This window comes from Phascolarctos cinereus, unplaced genomic scaffold (genome assembly GCF_003287225.1).
Source record: "Phascolarctos cinereus isolate Bilbo 61053 unplaced genomic scaffold, phaCin_HiC Scaffold_1;HRSCAF=81, whole genome shotgun sequence".
Classification (NCBI taxonomy): Eukaryota; Metazoa; Chordata; class Mammalia; order Diprotodontia; family Phascolarctidae; genus Phascolarctos; species Phascolarctos cinereus.
The window spans coordinates 274,314,640-274,337,142 of NW_027555514.1; the positions used below are offsets into that span (position 1 = coordinate 274,314,640).

Consider the following 22,503-nt stretch of genomic DNA (forward strand, 5'->3'; position numbering starts at 1 on the left):
TGTAGTGGGCTAAGGGATTGCCCTGGAGTCAGAAAGTTCTAGGCATAAACCCAATTATTAATTCCCTTTCTCCCCCCACTACCACAAGCTGTCAACCACAGTGGTCTCACTGCCCTCCTTGGCACCAATCAAGCAACAAGCTGAATTTGATTCTTCCTTGCCTTTGGAACTGGGCTGGCAAGAGCTCCAAAAAGCAATGGAAAAACCTGTCACCGATCTCCTGGCATCAGATTGCATCACCGGGCAAAAGGAGAAAACAATAATTTGCCACTCAACTCCACCTCCCTTGGACCCAAGTAAAGAAAGGGTCAGGACAGTACATGCGAGCTTCTCAGGAAAGCTTGGCAAAGCATCCATCCCTTTGCCATATGTCACTGCCAAATGCCCCATGATCTGTTTCTGTTGGTTAACAACAATAATCACAACAACATCTCACATTTACACAGCACTTTTAGGTTTGCAAAAGGCTTTTACAAATATTATCTCCTTTTCACCTCATAACAACCCTGGAGGTGAGGTTCTATTATTATCCCCATCTGACTGATGAGGAAACTGAAGCTCAGACAAGACTTGCCCAGATCACACAGGGTGGTAAGTTCATAGGCCCATAGACTTAGAGACCTTCAAGGTCATCTTGAGAGGCAGAGTGGTAGAGTGGATAGAGAGGCCTGCATATGGAATCAGATAAATTTTAAAAACGGAGTTCAATTCCCACCTCAGACCATTCCTAGCTCTGTTTGATTCACTTAAAGCTGTCAAATGATGGAGTCAGACTCAGTGATCTCCAAGGTCCCCGCCAGCTCTAGCTCTACGATCCTCTGATACCAACCCTAATTTTACAGATGAGGAAACTGAGGTCCAGACAGTTGAAGCAATGTTCAGGGTCATACAGCTAATAATACATAGGTTCATGGGTTCACAGACTCAGAGCTGGAAGGAAATTTAGACTGATTTTACAAATGAGGAAACTGAGGCATAGAGAGAGAGGATAAATAACATGTCCAGGGTTACACAACTAATAAATTCATAGGTCAGGAGGTCCACAGACTTAGAACTAAAAGAGATCTTAGAAGTCACCTAAACTAATTCCCTCATTGTACAGATGAGGAAATTGAGGCCCAGAAAGGTCATTTGCTGAGGGTCAAGAGCTAGGAAGTAACTAAGGTAAGATTTGAACCCAGGGTTACCTGACTCCAAAATCAGTCCTCTTTCCATTTCCAGGCTACTGCCCACATTTGAGGCTGGATTAATGAGGTTTTCCTGGTTTAGAGGCCAGTGTGAGTGTGATCGTTCCCCCAAAAAACTTCAGTATGTAAGACAAATGAGCACCCTACTCCATTAGTGTTCTTTTATTGACAGTAAAGGAAAAGATCAGAATATCTATTGCCACTTATCCACCCAGCAAAAGCATCTTTTCTGATCAAAAAGCATAGTAGGATGTCTTTGGACACAGTTTGTTGCTTTAGGCCAACTTGAAATTTGTTCATGTCAGATCTACTGTGTCTGCAGGATTTACAGAGCTCTCACCTACTGCAGCCAGTGAATCCACAGCCTGTGAGGTGACAGCAGCATTATGCCTTCCTCCTCTCTTCCCTCCCTCCCTCTCTCTCTCCCTTCTTCCCTTCCCCCTTCTTCTCTCCTTCCTTCCCTTCCTCCTTCCTTCCCTTCCTCCTTCCTTCCCTTCCTCCTTCCTTCCTTCCCTTCTCCTCCTCCTCCCTTCCTTCCTTCCTTCCTTCTTCCTTCCTTCCTTCCTTCCTTCCTTCCTTCCTTCCTTCCTTCCTTCCTTCCTTCCTTTTTTCTTCCTTCCTTCCTTCCTTCCTTCCTTCCTTCCTTCCTTCCTTCCTTCCTTCCTTCCTTTTCTTCCTTCCTTCCTTCCTTCCTTCCTTCCTTCCTTCTTCCTTCTTCTTCCTTCCTTCCTTCCTTCCTTCCTTCCTTCCTTCCTTCCTTCCTTCCTTCCCTCCCTCCCTCCCTCCCTCCCTCCCTCCTACTCTAAAACTCCATATTACCCAATATTCTGCGTGATAACCTGACTTGATTGATTTTCATCTCATGTTCAGCAATATTCATTCTGAAATTTGAAAATCTTTTAGTGACTAGAGGATGTCATTCATTCTGACACATAGTGGTTGTGTAACCATGAGCAAGTCATTTAAGCTCTTAGTGCCCCAGAGAACTCTCTAATACTGTCTGGTGCTTAGCATAGTGCCTGGTACATAGCAGGAACCTAATAAACGTTTACTGATTAATTACAGAAAACTTGCTCACCTGCATTAAGAGATGAAGCTTGTACAGGCCAATGAAATTATGAATCTGGGCTCTTCCTTCCCCCATTCCTCTACACAATGATTCAATGACTGGGTAACCCTTAAGGTCCCTCTTAGGGTTTCCTTTCATTCAATTTACCTCAATTTAAGAAGTGTCAATGCTGGGTGCTGGGAGAGAGGGAGTCGGAGGGAGGGAGGGGAAGAGAGAGAGAGAGAGAGAGAGACAGAGACAGAGAAACAGAGGGAGAAAGAGAGAGAGAAATCATCTCTGCCATAAGAAACTTCTGTTCAGCACCAGCCACCTTCTTTATGAGGCCCCTCTGATCTCTCAACTGCTGGTGCCTCTCCACTCCCAAGATATTTTGTATTTATTTACATTATAATAATAACTGTTAGCATTTATACAGAGCTTTAAGACTTGCACAAAAAGACTTTGCATATTTTATTAAGCACCTACTATGTGCCGGTCACTGTGCTAAGTGCTAGGGCTATACAGAAAGGCAAAAGAAAGTTGCTGCCCTCAAGAAGCTCATGGTCTAATGTAACACATCCTTTGATTCTCCCAACCACGTGAGATAGGTGTTACTGTTACCTCTGTTTCCTTGGTGAAAAGACCAGGGCCCAGAGAGGCTACCTGAGGTCCCCAGGGTTACAGAGCCAGTATCTAAGGCAGAATTCCCACTCTTTAACTTCTTAATTCCAAGTCTAGTATTCTAGCTATCTACTTACATACTTGTGGTTATCCTATGCTTCTGCATCTCCCTCTTATCGATAAGACCCTTCAGGGCATGGACTGTTCTGGCTTTGTATTTGTAGCCCAGTGCTTATTATGATTGATTGATTGACTGATTGACTAACTCTGTATCTGGAACTCAGGAACAGCCACCCAGATGCTCTGTTAATCCATCTAGCAAGAATACCAGTAATTCTTCTATAGACTTTTACTATGGAAAATAATAGGACAAAAGGCACAGCCAGGGTTAATAGCCCATGTCAAACACCAGCTTCCCTGACTAGTGGCTGGCAGAAGAGGAAAGATAAGCTATTAGCAAACCTGAAAGAAGAACAGAGCTGCTGGCAAAGGGCTTATTGATCTAGCTGCATACTGGAGGGCTGATGGTGGTTGTGATCCAGAACCACTCAAGCACTGTTGAGTTGAACTGATCACAAACTGTTTCTGTGCTTCTAGGACATGGGATTTCAGTCACATGGGCCCTTCTAGTGGTGCAGATCACCATCCTTAGGACAGTTTTGGGAAGTTGCTATGGCCAAATGCTCCATCTTCTGGTTGTTGACCTTTCCTTAGGAAGCCTCTTGGACCTTAGCTAGGCAGTGTGATGATTAAAAAGGTTTAAGAGACATGGTTTCTGGGTAATTAATCATTTTATTAATAAAGGCAGCAGGTTATTAGTAAAAGGATGGTCATTTGGCCGTCTTTCTTAGACCAAAGACCCCTCGCGGTAGTGGGGCACAGTTTACATGCCCTTTGAAGAGTAGGTGTGGCTATATTACAAGGGTCTTGGGATACGTGACCTGCGTCACCCAAATCTTGGTCAAAGAGACATCAATTTCCATATCAGTTGTCTGACAAGAGAAGACCCACATTTCCCCAGACCTGGCTAAGCAAACACAATGGCAGGAGCACACCCGCTAACTCAAACTTTGAATTTCTTTTACTGTCTGTTAAGATCTTGGTCTGGGCAAATCTTTGAGATTTCCCATACTTGTTGATTTCTGGATGAGGAAGCAGAAAGGGGGAAAAACCCTGGTCCTAATACAATAATCAGTTATTGAATATAAGAGAGAAATATTCATTTCTCCCGGCAAGACCTTGGTTTGTACATCCAGACTTTCCTGCTTGGTAGAATGTAAGCTCCTCGAGGGTAGGGACTGTTTCATGCTTTGTATCCCCAGCACCTAGCACAGTACCTAGTATACAGCAGGTGCTTGATAAAAGCAGACTGACCTACTGATGGATTGCTAGGATCCACAAGAGTTTAGACTCTACTGGCACAGCCTCCTTGATCCCAGGTTACCTGCAGGCCATGATGAGGCCTCGGGGTAGAGATTTACTGGAGGAAGGGATCTTAGAGGCTACTGAGTCCAACCCCCTGAGACTCGGGGAGGTAAAATGACTTACCTAAGGTTATACTGCTATTCTGAGCAGGCAGGACCTCAGTGCAGGGCTTCCTGACTCAAGTCCAAGACTCTACCCACTTGTGCTCCCTAGCTTATGAACACTTAGCACAGTGCCTGGCACACAGTAGGTGCTTAATAAATGCTTATTGACAGGCTAATTGACCTAGTTGCACTCACCAGCTCTCTTCTGAAAGTGCTTTGCTGGCATTTCCTATTGAGCCATGGATCACAGAATCATAGCTGGAGAGCTGGAAAGGATTACAGGGCTGTACTGGTAAATGTTTAACAAACAGTACTTTGGGACATGCCTGCAAAACACACTTGGAAGTTTAACCTGCATTACTCACACTCTTTCCATCACTTTCTTACGTCTAGCCAAGCAGCAAATCAGTTGGTCAGTAAAGCTCTGATCTGTAGCCCTGGCTGATTTCTGAGGTGTCAATGCTCACAATGAAAATGTAACAATGGTTTCTTCTTCATCGGCTGGTCTGAGCCAGCTCCAGCACCCTTGGTCATTTTATAGATGAAGAAATGAAACCCCTCAGAGAGGTTAAGCATTGTGGCCCAGATCACATAGGTAATGAGCAGCAGAGCTGAGATTCGAACCCAGGGATTCTGACTCCCAACTCTAATGCAGGCTTTTCACTTCCTTTGCTGCCTCTTTGTTGAAGTGACCATGTCTATGGGCTCTCTGGTTCTGCTCACTTCCCTCAACATCAGTTCATACAAGTCTTCCCTTGCTTTTTGGTATCCATCACATTCACCATTCCTTCTGGCACAGTGATATTCCGTTCCATTCACGTACCTCCACTTGTTTTACCATTCCCCAATCAATGCCCAGCTCCTTCTTTCTAGTTCTTTGCTACCACAAAAAGTACAGTTCTAATATTTTAGTGCATCTGGGAACTTTCTTTTGGTTAACAACTTCCTTGGGGTATAGCAAAGGGATTTGTGGGTCAAAGCTCATTAGATTACTCTTATCTGGAGCAAATATTAATAGAAGACAGAGATAAACAAAGGCACAGAGAATCCAACCATCCCATCAGCTATTTGTTCCAATGCCTGTCCAGTTGTGTGTTCCTTCCACCTCTAAATCCTGTGGTCCATAGTGATTGGCCAAAAGCACCATAGTTGGATTTTGCGGTTCCAGATTAGGGAAAATAGGTCTAAAGTAGGTTGCTATAGAAAAGGGATGGAGAAATAAGGATCCTGGCTGCTGAATAAATTGTGCTATGTGAATGTAATACAGTATTGCTGCTCTATAAGAAAGGACGATACGGATTTCAGAAAAACCTGGAAAGACTTGTATGGACTGATGCTGAGTGAAATGAGCAGAACCAGGAGAACATTGTACACAGTAACAGCCACGTTGTGTGATGACTAACGTTGACAGACTTAGCTCTTCTTAGCAATGCAAAGATCTAAGACATCTCCAAAAGCCTCACGATGGAAAATGCTATCCCCATTCAGAGAAAGAACCATGGAGTTTGAACGCAGATCAAAGCAGACTTTTTGCTCTTTTTCCCCCCTTCTGTTTTGTTTTGTTTCTTCTTTCTTGCAGTTCCTCTTATGGGTTCTAATTCTTCTTTATAACACGACTAATGTGAAAATACGTTTAATAGGAATGTATATGTAGAGCTTATATCAGATTTCACTCTATCTTAGGGAGGGAGGTGGGAAGGGAGGGGGAGAAAATTGAAAACTCAAAAGTCTTTGGAAGTGATTGTTGAAAACAAAAAATAAATATATTTTAAAAAGAGAAAAAAAAAGAAAAGATGATAGTAAGGATTCTGAGAAATATGGGAAGATGATAAGTTGATACAGAGTCAAATAAGCAGAAAAATTAAAACAATTTACACAATGACTACAACACTGCAAAGGAAAGTAACATTGAAAAAAAAAACCCAAGCACAGACCTGAGTCAATGTAATGCAATCTAGACAGGCAGCATGGGTCAGTGGAACGAGCATGACTTGAGAGTCAGATGACATGAATTCAAATCCCTTCTCTGATACTTACCACATACATGATATTTAACCTCCTTGGGTTTTATTTTCTTCATCTGTAAAATGAATTGGACTACATGACCTCACAGGGCCCTTCTACCTCTAAATCTATGATCTATGACTCCATAGGAACGCCAGACAGGAGAGAGGTGGGGGACTACAGGTGCAGAATGAGGCATATGCTGTTAGGCCTGGCCGATATGTTGGTTTGTTTCACTTAACTGCACTTTCTTTCTTTTTTCTCTTTTTGGTGAGGCAATCGGGGTTTAAGTAACTTGCCTAGGGTCACACAGCTAGTAAATGTCAAGTGTCTGAGGCAGGATTTGAACTCAGGTCCTTCTGACTCAAAGGCCGGTACCCTGTCCACTGCACCACCTAGCTGCTCCCTGTACTACTTTCTTAAAAGGAAGGGTTCTATGGGGGAGAAAGATTATTGGAAAATGGCATCATATTTTTTAAAAAAGATGTCACATCAAAACAATTAAAAATAAAATAATAATTTAAAAAATAAGGGATTGATAATTCACTCCATATTGATTCAAATGACTTATTATTCTTCCTTTGACTAACAATGAAAATGTGACTGCGTAATTTATTCACAAGACAGTTCATTGTGGCTTAAGTGTCTTTATGAGCTAATGAAATGATCGGAGGATCCCATTTCAACTTAATTAAACAGAGTAACAGTCCAAACCAAACTGAGCTCCCACACCACAGTTAGCTCTGAAGTCTCAGCAATAGGTGCTGCTTAAGGCCAACAGGACAAATCTCACACCAGAATCATCTCTCTCTCTCTCTCTCTCTCTCTCTCTCTCTCTCTCTCTCTCTCTCTCTCTCTCTCTCCTCAAAGCCTCCCTCCTGTCTCTAATTTTCAGGCAGAAAACATGAATGAAAGTCTGATGTGGTGGGCTTGTGAGCCTTAGGAAAATGAAGGATGTTGGGGAGGAGAAACATACAGTCTAATGAGCAAAAGTCTAGGCGAGCCTAGACTCAGGAAGACCTGAGTTCAAATTCGGCCTTAGACACTTACTAGCTGTGAGACCCTGGGCAAGCCACTTAATTAATCCTGTTTGCCTCAATTTTCCCACCTGTAAAATGAGCTGAAGAAAAAAATGGCAAATCACTCCAAGATCTTTGCCAAGAAAACCCCAAATGGGGTCATGAAGAGTCAGACATGACTGAAATGACTGGACAACAGCCTTTTAAGATTATGAGCTGCAGAATGATTGTTGATCTGTGCTGGTAGATGGTAGCTTCTCAAGGGGGCGTGGCAGTGGAATCACAGCTATCATATATAATGATAATAGTCAGCAAGAAAAGATGAATATGAGGAATTTCAGGAAATAAGGGAAGGCTTGTGAGAAGTAATCAGAACCACAAGAATAATACACATAACCACAATAATGCCGCACGATGCACAACGTAGATGAAAACAACACTGAACAGCTATAGAATCCATCCTCTACCCAGCTGTCCATGATCATATTACCTGTCACTCTCCCATCCCTTGAACAACCTCCAGTGGCTCCCTATTACCTCTAGGTCGCAGGGGTGGGGAACCTGCAAGGATTTGTCCTGTGAAGTTTAGAGTCAGTCAAAGAGCCACACTGTGGCCTTGAGGCTGCAGGTTCCCCACCCCTGGGCTAGGATCTATAGATATAAACAGATCTGGTCTTTTGAGTCTGGCTCTTTTAGACCTCTCTAGTCTTCTTATTTATTTATTTATTTTTTGGTGAGGCAATCGGGGTTAAATGACCTGCCCAGGGTCACACAGCTAGTGAGTATTATGTGTCTGAGGTCAGATTTGAACTCAGGTCTTCCTGACTCCAGGGCTGGTGCTCTATCCACTGTACCACCCAGCTGCCCCATAGTGTTCTTATTTTTTTATTTCCTTCTCACTCTGTGTTCCAGGTATACTGATTCACTTCTGTGCCTTTGCCATGGTGCTCCATTTCCCATTGCCACACCTTTGTACTGCCTATCCTTTTGCCTCCACCTCAGGAATTCCTGACTCTCCTGGAGTCTCCATTCAAGTGCTATCATCTTCATGAAGCCTTTCCTGGACTCCCCAGCAGCTAGGGAAGCCCCTCCCCAAACAATCTTGTCATTATTTTGTCTCTATTCTGAATATACTTATTTATGTCCACAGCTTCCTGAGGGCAGGGACTGTTCCATTTTTGTCTTTATATACCCAGCACCTGACAGAGTTCCTGGTACATAATAGGAGTGTAATAAGTACTTTCCGATTAACTGATTACAGCATCAGCTCTCAAGACCCTTTCAGTTAGTCTGCAAAGTCAAGACTATTTTCCTCATAATAATGTTTTAATTTCTTTTTTTTTTCTTTTTCAGGCTATTGGAGTTAAGTGACTTGCCCAGGATCACACAGCTAGTAAGCGTCAAGTGTTTGGTCTGAGGCCGGGTTTGAACTCAGGTCCTCCTGACTTCAGGGCTGGTGCTCTACCCACTGCACCCCCTAGCTGCCCCTAATGTTGTAATTTCTAACACAGAAGTAGTTATGACTGACAAAGTTCTTTGGGGGAAGGGTCACTCAATAATTTTTAAGAGTTTTAAGAAGTCCTGAGACCAAAAATATGAGAATTACTGGGTTATGTTGCCCAATTTTGGTTCAGGAGAACACTTAGTGGAGAGCTGGAGGATCGTGGGAATAGAGCACAGCTCTGGTCATGTGGAATAGTTTGCATTTTATTTGATTTCTTTAACTGGTTACAGGGAGGACTTGAGAGTAAGGAAAAATACAAAAGTCATCAATAAAACTTCTAAATAAATGCACAAAATAAAAACATGAAGGCAAAAATGAATAAGCATGAAAAAGAATAGTAGGAAAAAAATGACGAGACTACAAAAATTTTCCTCCCACTTTGAACACAAGTCAAAGATGGTGGTTCTTCTCTAGTAAAGCCCCACTCTGAGGCCTTGGTGTCTAAACCTCAGTTTGCTGCTGTTCGGTTGTTTTCAGTCATGTCCAAGTCTTCACGACCCCATTTGGGGTTTTCTTGGCAAAGATACCAGAGTGGTTGGCCATTTCCTTCTCCAGTTCATTTGACAGATGAGGAAAACGAGGTAAACAGGGTGAAGTGACTTCTATAGGGTCACACAGCCAGTGTCTGAGGCTAGATTTGAATTCAGGTCTTCCTGACTCCAAGCCCAGTGCTGTATCTGCTGTGCCACATAATTCTGTGTGTGGGGGTTGGACTAGAGGGCTTCTCCTGTTCCTCAAGGTCTCAGTGTATGATCCTCTGGGCTCTCAAATCTCTCAATAATGTTTTGAGAAGAGCCCTGACCCCAGGCAATGAAAGATGCTGTAACTCCAGGGCCTGATTCTCAAGGTGAAACCAAGTCATCTCTAGGATTTCCTGCTAACTGGCTCCTAACACCTGAAAGGCTCATTCTTTTCCTACTTTATTACTCTCCCCCTTCCTGTTTTTTAGAGTGAGTCATACAAATGAGAAAGATACAGAAATGTTTAATTTGGCCTGGTTAAGCTCTCCAGTCTTACCAAGACTTTAATCTACTCAGATACACATCTTTGATATACACGTATGCCATGACCTCCTCAAAGGCACAAAGTTTTCTTTGTTTTCTTTGGATAGGCCTTAGCACAGTCATTGGTCCTCCTGGAGAATAAAGGATGGATAACAACAGCACAACATGTGATATACAGAAGGTGCTTAATGAATGCATGATGCTTAATTGATTACCACAGAACCCTGAACATAGTTGGAGTCTAATAAATGCTTGCTGTTTGACTGTATGGATTCAACAATGCAATTTGACAAGAATTTATTAAGTCTTCTTTGGGCAAGGTCCTTTTGGGTCCAGGCTGGGGATTTCCTCAGAGTTGGGCATCGGTTCCCATTTAATGGTTTGAGTCTGAAGATGAACCAGGGGTTCATGCCGAAAAATTCTTTAATGATGCCTTAAGCAATAAATAATTGCAGAATATTACGAGTAGTGTATTGTGTCCCTGAGCGTTCATAACACATTTTTGTTGCTGTTATTATTGAAAGGGGTTCTCGACCACCACCACCACCAACAAAACTGGGAACCTCTGGAGAGGGGGGTTCCCAGAGAAGCTCCCCCCAGAGAAGCACATCAGCAGCTCTACACCTTACAGTCTTAGAGGGCTGCCTGGGGTGCTGAGAGGTTAGTGACTTACCCAGGGTCATGCAGCCTCTATCTGTCAGAGGCAGGATTTGAACACAGGTTTTTGGGTCTCTAAGCTTGATTCTTTATCCATTATTTCAGTATTTTCTCTGTTTCATTACTGTTTCACCGATTTTCTCTAGGCCAAGAAGTCAAAATAAAAATACAGTAAAACAAACACAAATCAGTCTTGGTTTTTTGTTGTCTGAGTGATAAGAGATTCCTCTTCTCTCCTCCTCCTCCTGGTCTACAGCTGTTATTTCAATGACATTTGTTGAGTCATTCAATTATGTCCAGCTCTGCAAGACCCTATGGACTTTTTGTCTATGTGGTTTTCTGGGAAAAGATACCGTAATGGTTGCCATTTCCTTCTCTGGTGTGTCCCCATTTTACAGATGAAGAACTCAAGAAAATATGAGTTAAGTGACTTGCCCAGGGTCACACAGCTGATAAATGTCTGAGACCAGATTTGAACTCAGTTCCTCCTGCCTCTGGGGCTGGTGCTCTATCCGCTGCACCCCAGTTCTATATGATTTTGAAGGTGTGCAGTGGATAGAGCACCAGCCCAGGAGTCAGGAAGAATTGAGTTCAAATCTGACCTGAGACACTTACTGGCTGTGTGACCCTGGGCAAGTCACTTAATTCTGATTGCTTCAAAAAAAAAAGCATAGGGAACTGCTGGTGAGAAGACTCCTTTTACTAATCAATCAGAAACCACTGATTAAGTACCAGTGATATATCAAGGACCAAGAATAAAAAAAACAATAAAGATCAATTGTTCTTCAATTGGTAGAGAGGTGCGTAGCGAGCTGAGTGACAAAGGATGTGACTTGTCTAGGGTCACATGGCCAGCACACAGAGTGAAAAGTAGGACTTGAACTCAGGTCCTCCTGACTTTGGTTAATTATCCACCATGCCAGGCTGCCTCTCCAGGACAAAACTGATCATAAAGATCCTAGATTTAGAGAAAGAAGAGACCTCAACCCTACAATGTGGCAGAGGAGGACCCTGAGGCCCAGAAAAGTTAAATAACTTGTCCAATGTCACAGAGGTAGGATTTGAATCCAGTTCCTCTGATCCAAAGTCAGTGAATGACCTTTCTTTCCATTGTACCAGACTTCCTCTTAAAATACACCCTCATAAATGCCTGATTAAAATTTTTTAAAAATGATATACTTTCCATCACCTACATTTCCCAATATATCTATCCCTCTTAACCTTCTCAGGGAGTAATTCCTTATAACAAATAAGAAAATAGAGGAGAAAATAAAAGTCTAGCAAAACTAATCAACACACTGAAAACAAACCAGAAGCTTTCTATTTACACTGTTCCAGACACAGACTCTTCCATCCCTGCAAAGGAGCCAAGGGCCATGCTTTCTCCCATCTCTTCTTTTGTTTTGTTTTTCTGTTTTTCTTTCTATTTTCATTGTAGTCATTATGGTTCTTCTTATTTATTATTATTGTTATTATTATTATTATTATTATTATTATTATTATTATTCTGGTTCTGCCCACTTCATTTTGCATCTGTTCATGTAAGTCTTTCCTAAATGCCTGATTTTAAAAAAAAAGTCTCAAAGGTAGTTTGTAAATACATTGGGAACACGAGAAAGGGGAGGGGGATGGAAATTGATTCAGAGTACATTTCAGAGTTAGACAACAACTAGCTAAGAAAACCATAACTGGGGGGAGGGGGCAGGGGGGACACTAAAAGGAATTAAATGAAATTCAGGGGATCTGTCTGAATAAAAGAAACCCATTCTTAAACAAATGGAGCAAAGAAGAGACCCTGTGCTATTTGCAGATCCTAAATGGAAAAGACGGCATGCACCAAGTTGAGACCCAAATGTAGCCAGTCCTGATCCCTCTGTTCCCATGACTGTTCCGGGCTGTTCTCTGGGGTTGGCAGCTGGGATTAGACAGTCTCACTCACATCCTCTGCATGAAAATTAGAGATGGGAGGGAGGGAGTTCTGTGGCCAAAGAGAAAGCCCACGTGAAAGTCATGTGCTCTGAGCTCCAGCCTCTTGGAATGCAAGGCCCGCTTCTTTTTTGGCCAAACTCAAGTTTCTGGTTCAAAAGAAACAAATGCTGGAGTGGGTGCTTGGATATAACAGGTAAAGGCCTGAGGCAGTGTGGAAATGGCGATCGGAGGCTCTCGGGAAGGGGCCAGAGCCTGGAGAACAGCGTTCTGAGATTTCTGGGTCTCCAAGTCAATTAGAAATCATTAGATTTTGGAACTAAAGTCATTGAATTAAATGAAATTCAGTTAATTTATGAAACAGCAGTTGCTATGTGCCAGGCACTGGGGATACAATGACAAAAAAACAAAGGAGCCCCTCCCCTCAAGGGGATTACATTCTGGGGGGAGAGAGAAAAACAACATTTGGATAAATAAATACAGCACATATACAAAGTGATCTAAATTATTTCAGTGGGAGGAAAACACTGACCACTGAGGCTCAGGAAAGGCCAACTGTAGGAAGTGCTTCCTGAGCTAACCTTTGAAGGAAGCCAGGGGATCCTATGAGGTGTCAGTATGAAAGAAGTGTATTGCAGCCTGTGGGGACTAACTAGGAGAAAGCTGGAATAGTGAGTGGGTAAAAGGGACTATACTAGGAAGTAAGACTGGAAAAGTGGGTAGTAACTCTCTAGTGGTGGGCTTTTCAATCCTCTCAAAGATGTAAATATTCTGCCTTGTTACTGCACCGGTTGCTGGCCTTTCTCTCAGTGCTCTAGGTAACTCTCTGAGTTTGTGAGTTGCATTGGGAGGGAGAGTTTTGGGGGTGGGGAGACAGGGGGTGAGTTGGTCAGACCTGTGTTTTAAGAACATGCTTTAAGAATATCAGTTGGCAGCTGCATAAAGGATGAGTAGAGACATTGGAAGCCGGGATGCTGAACAGCAAATAAAATACATTGTTAGCCTCCTGCATGGTGATTTCTGTGTTGCTATTTATTTAGGCTATTCATGGGAAACGGGCAGCTAAGTGGTCCCATAGGGCACAGACTTCTAGGCCTGGGTCAGGAAGACTCATATTCCTGAGTTCAAATCTGGCCTCTGACACTTATTAGCTATGTGACCCTGGGCAAGTCACTTCACCTTGTTGGCCTCAGTTTCTCATCTGTTAAAGGAACTGGAGAAGGAAATGACAAACCATTCCAGTACCTTTGCTAAGAAAATGGGTTCATGAAGAATTGAACATGACTGAACAATAAAATTCATTGTAATAATACAGAAACATATGCACAAAAAAAAATGCCCAATCTTTTAAAAATGAATGAAAGGATTTAGGTCTGACCACACTGGGAGCCAAATGGAGGTTGAGCCATGGAAACGAAATGGTCTGAATTATTAACAGAAAGGGGTCATGAATGCAATTGGTGTCAACAGTCAGTTCAAGATGCCTTCACTGCTAAAATAGTCATTTCTGCTGCCATTTCTATACACCTGAAAGTCTGGAAAACTCTATACAGACATTGGCTCATTTGAGCGTTATGACAGTCTCGTGAGGTAGGGAATATAAGTAATGTTATTTCCATTGTACTGAGGAGAAAACTGAGATGCTGAAAAATTAAGTGAGATGTCCAGGGTTCTGCAAGCCCTTCCCTAATGCTGTCTGGAAGACCACCATGCTTGCGGTCAGCAGGCTCCCAACCAGGTTGCATCCTGAATTCCTCTCTTACACTCCCTGTAGAGTCAATCTTATCTATGCCATCTCTTGTCACATCTACTTTCACAACATCTCTTATGTCCATTCCCTTCTCTTCACTCACACAGACAGGTCCTCATCACCTCTCACCTGGAAAGCAACAGCTTCTAACTAGATTGCCTGCCTCAATTTTCTCCCCTTTCTGTTCCCAACTATCCTCCACTCTGCTGCCAAGGTGATTTTTCTAAAATGTAGGTCTTATTACATCACCTCCCTGCTTAAGGGGCTCCCAGATCAAATAAACAATTTTGTCAGGCATTTAAAGCCCCTTACAACCTGGCCTTTTCCCATGATTCAGTATTCTTATTCTCTTCCACACCTTCAATGATGTAGCTATGTTAGCCTACTTGCAGTTCCTCAGGCTGTACACACCATCTCCCACCTACGAGCCTTTGCATGGACTGTCCTCTGTCCCTTTCTCACCTCTACCTCCTAGAATCTCTGGCTTCCTTCAACATTCAGCTCAAAGTTCACTTTCTGCAGGAGGCCATTCCAGATTACCACCCCCCCAGCTGTTAATGCCTTCCCCCCTGAGATAACCTTCCATCTACTCAGGATACTTATTATATATTCCATCTTATCTCCCTGGTTAGAGAGTCAGTTTTCTGAGATCAGGAACTATTTTTGCCTTTCTTTGTATTCTCCAGGCTTAGTAAAGTACCTGGCACATTGTAAGAGCTTAATGCAGGCTTGTTGACTGACTAGCATGTATCAGAGACAAGATTTGAACTTGGGTCTTTCTGACGTCAGGTCCTACATTCTATCCACCACACTGTTCTGCCTCTTAATCACTCTGTCCCATCATGATGCTGCAAAATCTTGACTTTTCCCTTTCTCCTCTTTCAAGAGATCATATCTCACTCTCTCTCAAAGTCAGTGAAAATCACACACCACCTATGCATAGCACTTGACACATCTCATTGTTTACGTACACATACATACACACAATCTCATTTGAGCCTCCCCCTAACCCAGTGAAGGCAGGGAAGGAAATGTCTTCTTATGGGACTGAGAGCTGGAAGGGACCTTGGAGACCATTTACTATAATTCTCTCATTTTATAGATAAGGAAACTGAGGCTCAGAGAGGTCAAGGAACTTGCTTTAGCTGCACTGCTAGTTACAGGCAATACCAGGTCAATATTGAGTCTGCTAACTATGCCATTTTCATGTAGCAATTCCAATTTTTGTCTAAATTATCCTTAAAATAGAATTTCTGAGCTACTGTGAATATTCTCTTATGAGCTAAGCACCCTGCCGTTACATTTTTTATTATAATCAGTATCTTTTAAATATCACTAATGGTCATTAATGACATATTGGTAATTGATGATTAAAAGCTGCCTAAGCAGCTTTTAATGTGTGTGTAGAGAGCAGTCCTCAAACTGGGAATGGAAAAGCATTTATTAAATGCTTACTGTGTTGCCATGCACTGTGCTCAGCACTGGGATACAAAGATAAGCAAGTAGGATAATCCCTGCCCTCAAGAAGATTACACTCTAATGGTGGAAGAAAACATAAATGTAGGTGAATAATGGTCAGGAAGGGGTATTTTGGTGGTGGTGGTCTGGCTAGAGGGGGTGAGCTGAAGGGGGAATAGGGTGGCATTTTCCTACCTTCTTCTCTGCTGCCTCCCCTATACAAGGAATGGTAAACAAATCTGGGGCTCTGAGGTAGTAAACAAATCAATACTATGGAATGAAATGGAAAGAAGGACCCCAGGCAAGTCACTTAACCTTTTGGTGTCCCAGGGATATCTCAAGATGCTGAGTCGTAGACCAGACATTGATTTGTATTGGTAGAAGGAGTTTCCATGTCAGGAGTACCCTGAGCTAATGAAATCACAATCCAGATGCAAAAGCTATAGAAAGCATAACAGACCATGTAGAATTTCTCTGGAGGCCATGAGTGAGAAAGAGAAAGGGGGGATGGGAGAAGTGTATACGTTTGCCTAGCTCCAGTCCTACAGTCCTGGGTAGGACTGGGTAATGATGATCATAACTCATTTTTTCCATTTTGTCAGGATCACTACTGTGTGGCTGATACAAGGGACCATGCTGAACCCAAGGATTCAAACAAACAATTCTTTTTGTTTGTTTGTTTACTTGTCCTATTCAGTTTCTATTTATTTTAAATTTATGTAACAAAACAAGCATCTCCATAACAAAGTACAATCAAAAAGATGATTGCATATGAAACCGCAAATCTGCTAAATTCCTATTTCAATATTTTCAGGCGCAAAAAATCCACAAACACCAACACAAATATACCAGGGATGGAGTCAGCAATTTTTCTGACCAGGGCAGGAAATGCCAGATAATCCCTCGAAGCAACTTCTGGAGACAAATAAAGTTGAACAGGTGCAGAAGAAGACACCCAGAAGCAAATCCTATGAATGGTGTCCCACAACACTATGAGGGTGCTATGTGGCAGCTTCCTATTTTAACTCACTAGTCTTCCAAAAAGGTGCTAAGCTCAATTTTTTTTCCTACCTGAGCTGACAAACCCCTGAGTTGGCAGGGTTGCTGAATTAGCAGATCCCTCTAAATTTTGGTGCGCTAGAACAAGGTCCTAATCACCCTGGCCTAGTTATGATTTTGCTTCTTTTAAAAAAATGTTTTTTTTTTACTGATATCTTCTGTTTTTATATCACCTACATTTCTTAAGCTATCCCTATGCCTCTCCCTTCCTACCCAGAATACCCTCCCTTATAACAAAGAATTAAAAGAAAAAGGGGGGGAAGCCCAGTTAAGCGATACCAACATATGAACCAAGTCTGAAATTTTATGTAGTAATTCACATTTTATGTAGTAATTCACACACACATTCATAGTCTCCCATGTCTACAAATGGAGGTAGGAGCATACCTTCTCATATCTCTTCTTTGGGATCAAACTTAGTCATTTTAATTTGCCAGCCTTCAGTTTCGTTTGCTTAGGGCTTTTGATACTCTCCATTTGCATTGCTCTTGTCATTATCTATATTGTTTTCCTGGTTCACTTCCCTTTGCATCGGTTCATATAAATCTTCTCATGCTTCTCTGTACTCATCACAGTCATCATTTCTTACAGTGCAGTAATTTACCACCAGTTGTCAAGCCATTCTCCAATCAATGGGCATAGATTTGGTTTCTACTTCTTCGGTTCCACAAAAAGTGCTCCTAGAAATCTTTTGGTCACGTGCGTGCTTCTTAATCTTAAAAGATATTCCCATTCACTATTTAGCAATCTTCCCCCCCCCCCGGGAAGTGTCTTGTTTGCAAGTCATATATGTATTTCTGCCCCTCAACAGGAACGAGGAACTTGGCGCAGTCCTTAATAATCTTAGGCCTATGACTTAAACTTTTCAGAATAAGTATTTAAAGAAGCATGATTGTTATCCTTCCACACTGACAAGCTGGGAATTTGTTAGATATGAACAAAGGACATGAATCCATGAGAATACCAGCAGCAGAAATACCAACACATTGCTGGCAAGAAGATGTTCTAATGTTTTCTGCCTGGACTGAATTCAAGAAATGAAAAGACAGCTCTGTGCCCTCTCTCTAAGAAGCCAAATCAGTTTGTGATTATGAGAGAAATGGAGCCTCTTGTCTTGAGAAGGAAAGAATGGTGCAGAGGAAAGCAATTTGGAGTCAAGAGGCCCCGGGTTCTGAAGTCACTGAATTTCAGAGTTGGAAGTGACCTCAGTAGCCAGCTTTCCAATCTTTACCAGTGAGGTTCTGGCTCTGCTAATCACTTAAACTTTCAGCCTCAGTTTTCTTATCTGTAAAATGAGGGGATTAGACTAGATGGCCCCAACAGGTCCCTTTTAGTATTGGCTAGGATCCAGAACCAAATGGAACCTTGGAGGTCAACTGGTCTAGACTGCACCCTCCCATTTTACAAAAGAGGGAGAATAGTACAGGTTAGAGTCAGGATTGAATGCAGGAAGACCTGGCTGTGAATCGTGCCTCAGACACTTACTAGTTGTGTGATCCTAGACAAGTCATTTCTCTGACTCTCAGTTTCTTCATCTCTAAAGTGACAAAATTGGACTAGATGACCTCCGGGGTCCCTTCCCAGCTCTAGATCCAAGATCCCATGATCTCAGTTAAATCAAAGCATCCTCAAAGTCCTTTCTGGGGAAGAAGAAGGAGAGACAAGGCAAACCTGACTCCCTTTTCTTGTGCAATGACCAACTCTGAACGGCTTAGCTGTGCTCAACAATATAATGATCCAGGACAATTCCGAAAGACCGATCATGAAAAATGCTATCCACTGCTGGAGAAAGAACTGAGAAAGTCTGAATGCGGATCAAAGCAGACTTTTGTTGTTTTCTTTCTTTTTCTTTCTTTCTTTTTTCGATCTGTTTTCTTTTGCAACATGGCTAATATGGAAATACATTTTGCATGATTGCACATGTATAATCTATGTCAAATTGCCTGCCTGCTCAAGGAGGTGAGAGGGGAGAGAGGAAGACAGAGAATTTGGAACACAAAATTTTAAAAAATGAATGTAAAATTTTGTTTTACATGTAATTGAGGAAAAAAAATAAGAGAGAATAAAAATTTGATTCCCTTTTCTAAAATGCTAGTTTTAGGCAGACATCTGGAAGATCCCTCAATGTTAGTTAGGAAGAAGGGCACAGGTATGCATTGTCAGAAAAGTGAGACCATCATACCTGGGCTCCATACACTCGCTGCATGGCCTGAAGCAACTGGTTGGTGTAGTCTGTGAGGGTGCCTGCATCTTCTTCAAAGACGCTCAGCAGGGAACGAGTCTGGAAGAAAAGAAAAAAAAAAGAGGATGGTTTTAGTCATAGGTCATAGAATCACAGACTTAGAGTCCAACCTCCTCATCTTATTTTTACATTTTAAAAATATTTTATTTTCCCCCCAATTACATGTAAAAACAATTTTTAACATTCATTTCTTAAAACTTTTTGAGTTTCAAATTCTCTCTATCCTTCCCACTCCCGTCAGTGAGAAAGCAAGCAATGTGACATAAAACCTAATCATTTTACAGAGAAGGAAACTGAGGTTCAGAGTGGGGAAGGCCACACAGGCGGTAATTAAGTACAAAAGCTGGGCTTCAAACCCAGATCCTCTGAATTGAAATCTCATGCCCTTTTCACTATACCCTGCTGCCTTGAAAAGTCACAACATTTTGGAGATGTCCTTTCAGCATTACTTTGGAAAAAAACACACTGGCATCACAAGCAGACACAGGGCCAGGTGTTGTCTGCCAAGCCTTGGATCTTTCTTTGATCCTTTCATTTCTGACATCAGTGGGAACAAAATTCCAGGGGCCCTTAATTTCGAGCTCCCTGTCTAATTTCCAGAAGATGGTGCATGGGAAGAGAGAATGGGAAATGAACATCAGTTGTCAAGATCACAGAAGGGGAGAAAATCACATTTTAAGGAGATTAAAATCAGAAGGGCCTGCTGGCTGACCTGACTCGATCCCATATCTAAGCCCCAGGATGGTCCATCCAATCAACCTGGTGTGACAGGGAGAGTCCCACCTGCCAGTCCAAATAAAGAGCTCATTATCACTTCTATCTGGGTACCTGGGGCGGGTAATCAGGGCCTGCTCGCCTGCATGCGTAATCATCCCATAGGCCTACCACCTGGCTGGGAGTCTGCCACTGCGGGCCTCTTCCAAGATTCACAAAACCTCAGAGGTGGGTGGAGTTTCCCAGGCCATCTTATCCAACCTGTACTTGCACAAGAATCCTATCTGTGGCATCCCCTCCCAAGGGGTCATCCAGAATGTCTCTGAGATGGGGAGTCCACTATCTCCCAGGAAGTTCAGTCCACAGTCTAAATGACAACTTTTCCTAACATTGGGCCTAAATCTGCCTCTCACTCTTGCCAATGCTCTTTTGGCCCACATTTCCTGGGCTTAATTTTCAAACTTGACCAGACTAAATCAGACCCAACCATAAAACAATTAAAACGGAATGTTGCATAATCACAAAGAACAAATATGGTCCTAAAGAAAAGCTATAAAACACCCCCACCCCACTCTTGCAGAGGTGGGAGGTCCATGGGTTTGGAAAAGGGCATTTACTGTCAGATTTTTTTTAAAAATGCTTGTTTTATTCCATAAATAAAAAAGAAAACAAATAAAATGTATTTTGCTTTTCCTCTTTTAAAAAATATTCTTTATTATATAGAATGGCTCTCTGGGAGGGGCAAGGAGTCAATTTAACTGAGGTAAAACAAAAAAACTATGAAATTTTATTTAAAAAAACAAATCGACTATGGAAGAGGCATCAGAAAAAAATGGGCAAGAGCCCAACTGCTTTTAATGAGGAAACTGCCTGATTACTTCTCAAAGCAATTTTAAAAAAAGAATTCACTAGCTGCCTTGCACAGTGGGTACTTAAACATTACCTATTAACTAGATGAAAGAATGAGAAGTCCAACTAAGTAAATTTCCGTGATAACGATTCATCCATTCATTCAGCAAATATCCATTATGCACCAACAGAATACTGTGTTAGTCACTGAAGAAGATACAAATTTACCATGAGGGAGGAAGGGAATAAGTATTTATGTAACACCTACTATGTGCTAGGCACCAGGCTAAACGCTTTACAAATATCCTCTCATTTCATCCTCATAATAATCATGTGAACTAGGTGTTGTTATTATCCCCATCTTACAGTTAAGGAAACTGGGATAAACAAAGTTAAGTGACTTGCCCAGGGTCACACAGTTAGTGTCCGAAGCTGGATTTGAACTCAGATCTTCCTGCAACACTCTACCCACTGCACCACCTACTGGTCATAAGACATACACCACAGGTTTCACCCTCCCAGTAGAATGTAAACTCCTTGAGAGCAGGGACAATTTAACCTTTGGCCTTAACTGTGTTCAAGGCACATACTAAATGTTTGTTGGCTGGGGAAAGGGGAATGGGACCAATAGAAAACATTTTTGTTAATTGAAAATAATTAAATTAAAATTTTAAATATGTTTATTGAATTAAAAAAAAGATATAGTTTCTGGCCATATGAAACTTGCAGTCTAGAAGGTGGGTAAGATACCAAGAACCTCTAGACATCTTGCCACCTGGCATGCTGGTGCTCCCTCCTCCTCCTCTGGAATAGCGCCTTCTTAACACTGTGCCTACCGCCATTTCTCTTTTCCTGGAGGATCATGGTATCATAGATTCTGGAGTGGAAAGGACCTTATAGGTCATCAGACCATACCCCCTCATTTTACAGATGGGGAAGAGAAGTTCAGTGACTTGCCCAGTGTCACCCAGCCCATAGGAGTGTCTAACATAGGATTTGAAGTCACATCTCCAAATTCCTATTGTATCCATGCTGCCTTAACCAACTTAGCTTTAGATTTCTCTGGGGCTGAGCTATCCTGACAGCTATATCTAACTGACCACAGATTATCATTTGGTTTAGGCACTCTAGAGATTGCGCCATCTACCAGTCTTATCCCTGAACCCTAATTCTTGCTCTGGGAATAATAATCAAATCAATAGTAGATGTCCTATGACTTAACTTACCAACCTCATGACTTCCCAGACTCCAACTCCCTGCCCTGGCCACCACTCCCATCTACATACATACATACATACATACACATATACATACAATTAAAGATATATAGATAGATGCAGACATAAAAATAGATCTAGATAGACAGGTATAGGGATAGATAGATCTAGATAGATAAATAGAGCTAGCTAGCTAGATATCTGTATCTATATATTGTCTCCCCAGATTAGAATGTAAACTCCTTGAGCATGTATGTAGAATGTATGAGTAGAATGTAAATTACTTTGAGGGTAGGAACTGTTTCACTTTATCTCATTTCTGTACCTCTGGTGCCTACTACAGTGCCTGGTACATAAATGCTTTATCATTTATTCATGTAGAATATATGATAACTACATGGGGAAATTAGAGAGATATAGGACAAAGGTCAATGTGCAGCTGAGGGGTCTAATCATTACCAAACAAGGGGATCAGGGAAAGTTTCATGGAGGAAGTAGAATTTAAGATAAACTTGAAAAAAAAAGGCAGTATGGCATAGTGGATAGAGAGCTAGCCTTGGAGTCAGGAAAGCCTAGGTTCAGGTCCTGCTTCTAACATGGACCAGCTGTATGACCTTGGTCAAGTAACCTCTCTAGGCCCCAGGTAACTCTGAAAGCCTACTGTTGCAGAGAAGGCACAGACCTACACAGACTCTCAACAGAGAGTTTTCTATAT

The 22,503-nt window shown here is 42.1% G+C and overlaps 1 protein-coding gene across 1 annotated transcript in view; it reads right to left on the reverse strand.

The window, feature by feature from the left end:
* Positions 1–22,503, reverse strand: part of APPL2 (adaptor protein, phosphotyrosine interacting with PH domain and leucine zipper 2) — an 85,469-nt gene that overhangs the window by 48,249 nt on the left and 14,717 nt on the right. Inside the window, 1 exon segment of the mRNA XM_020982407.2 lies at positions 18,949–19,047. Coding sequence (XP_020838066.1) covers positions 18,949–19,047 — 99 coding nt within the window.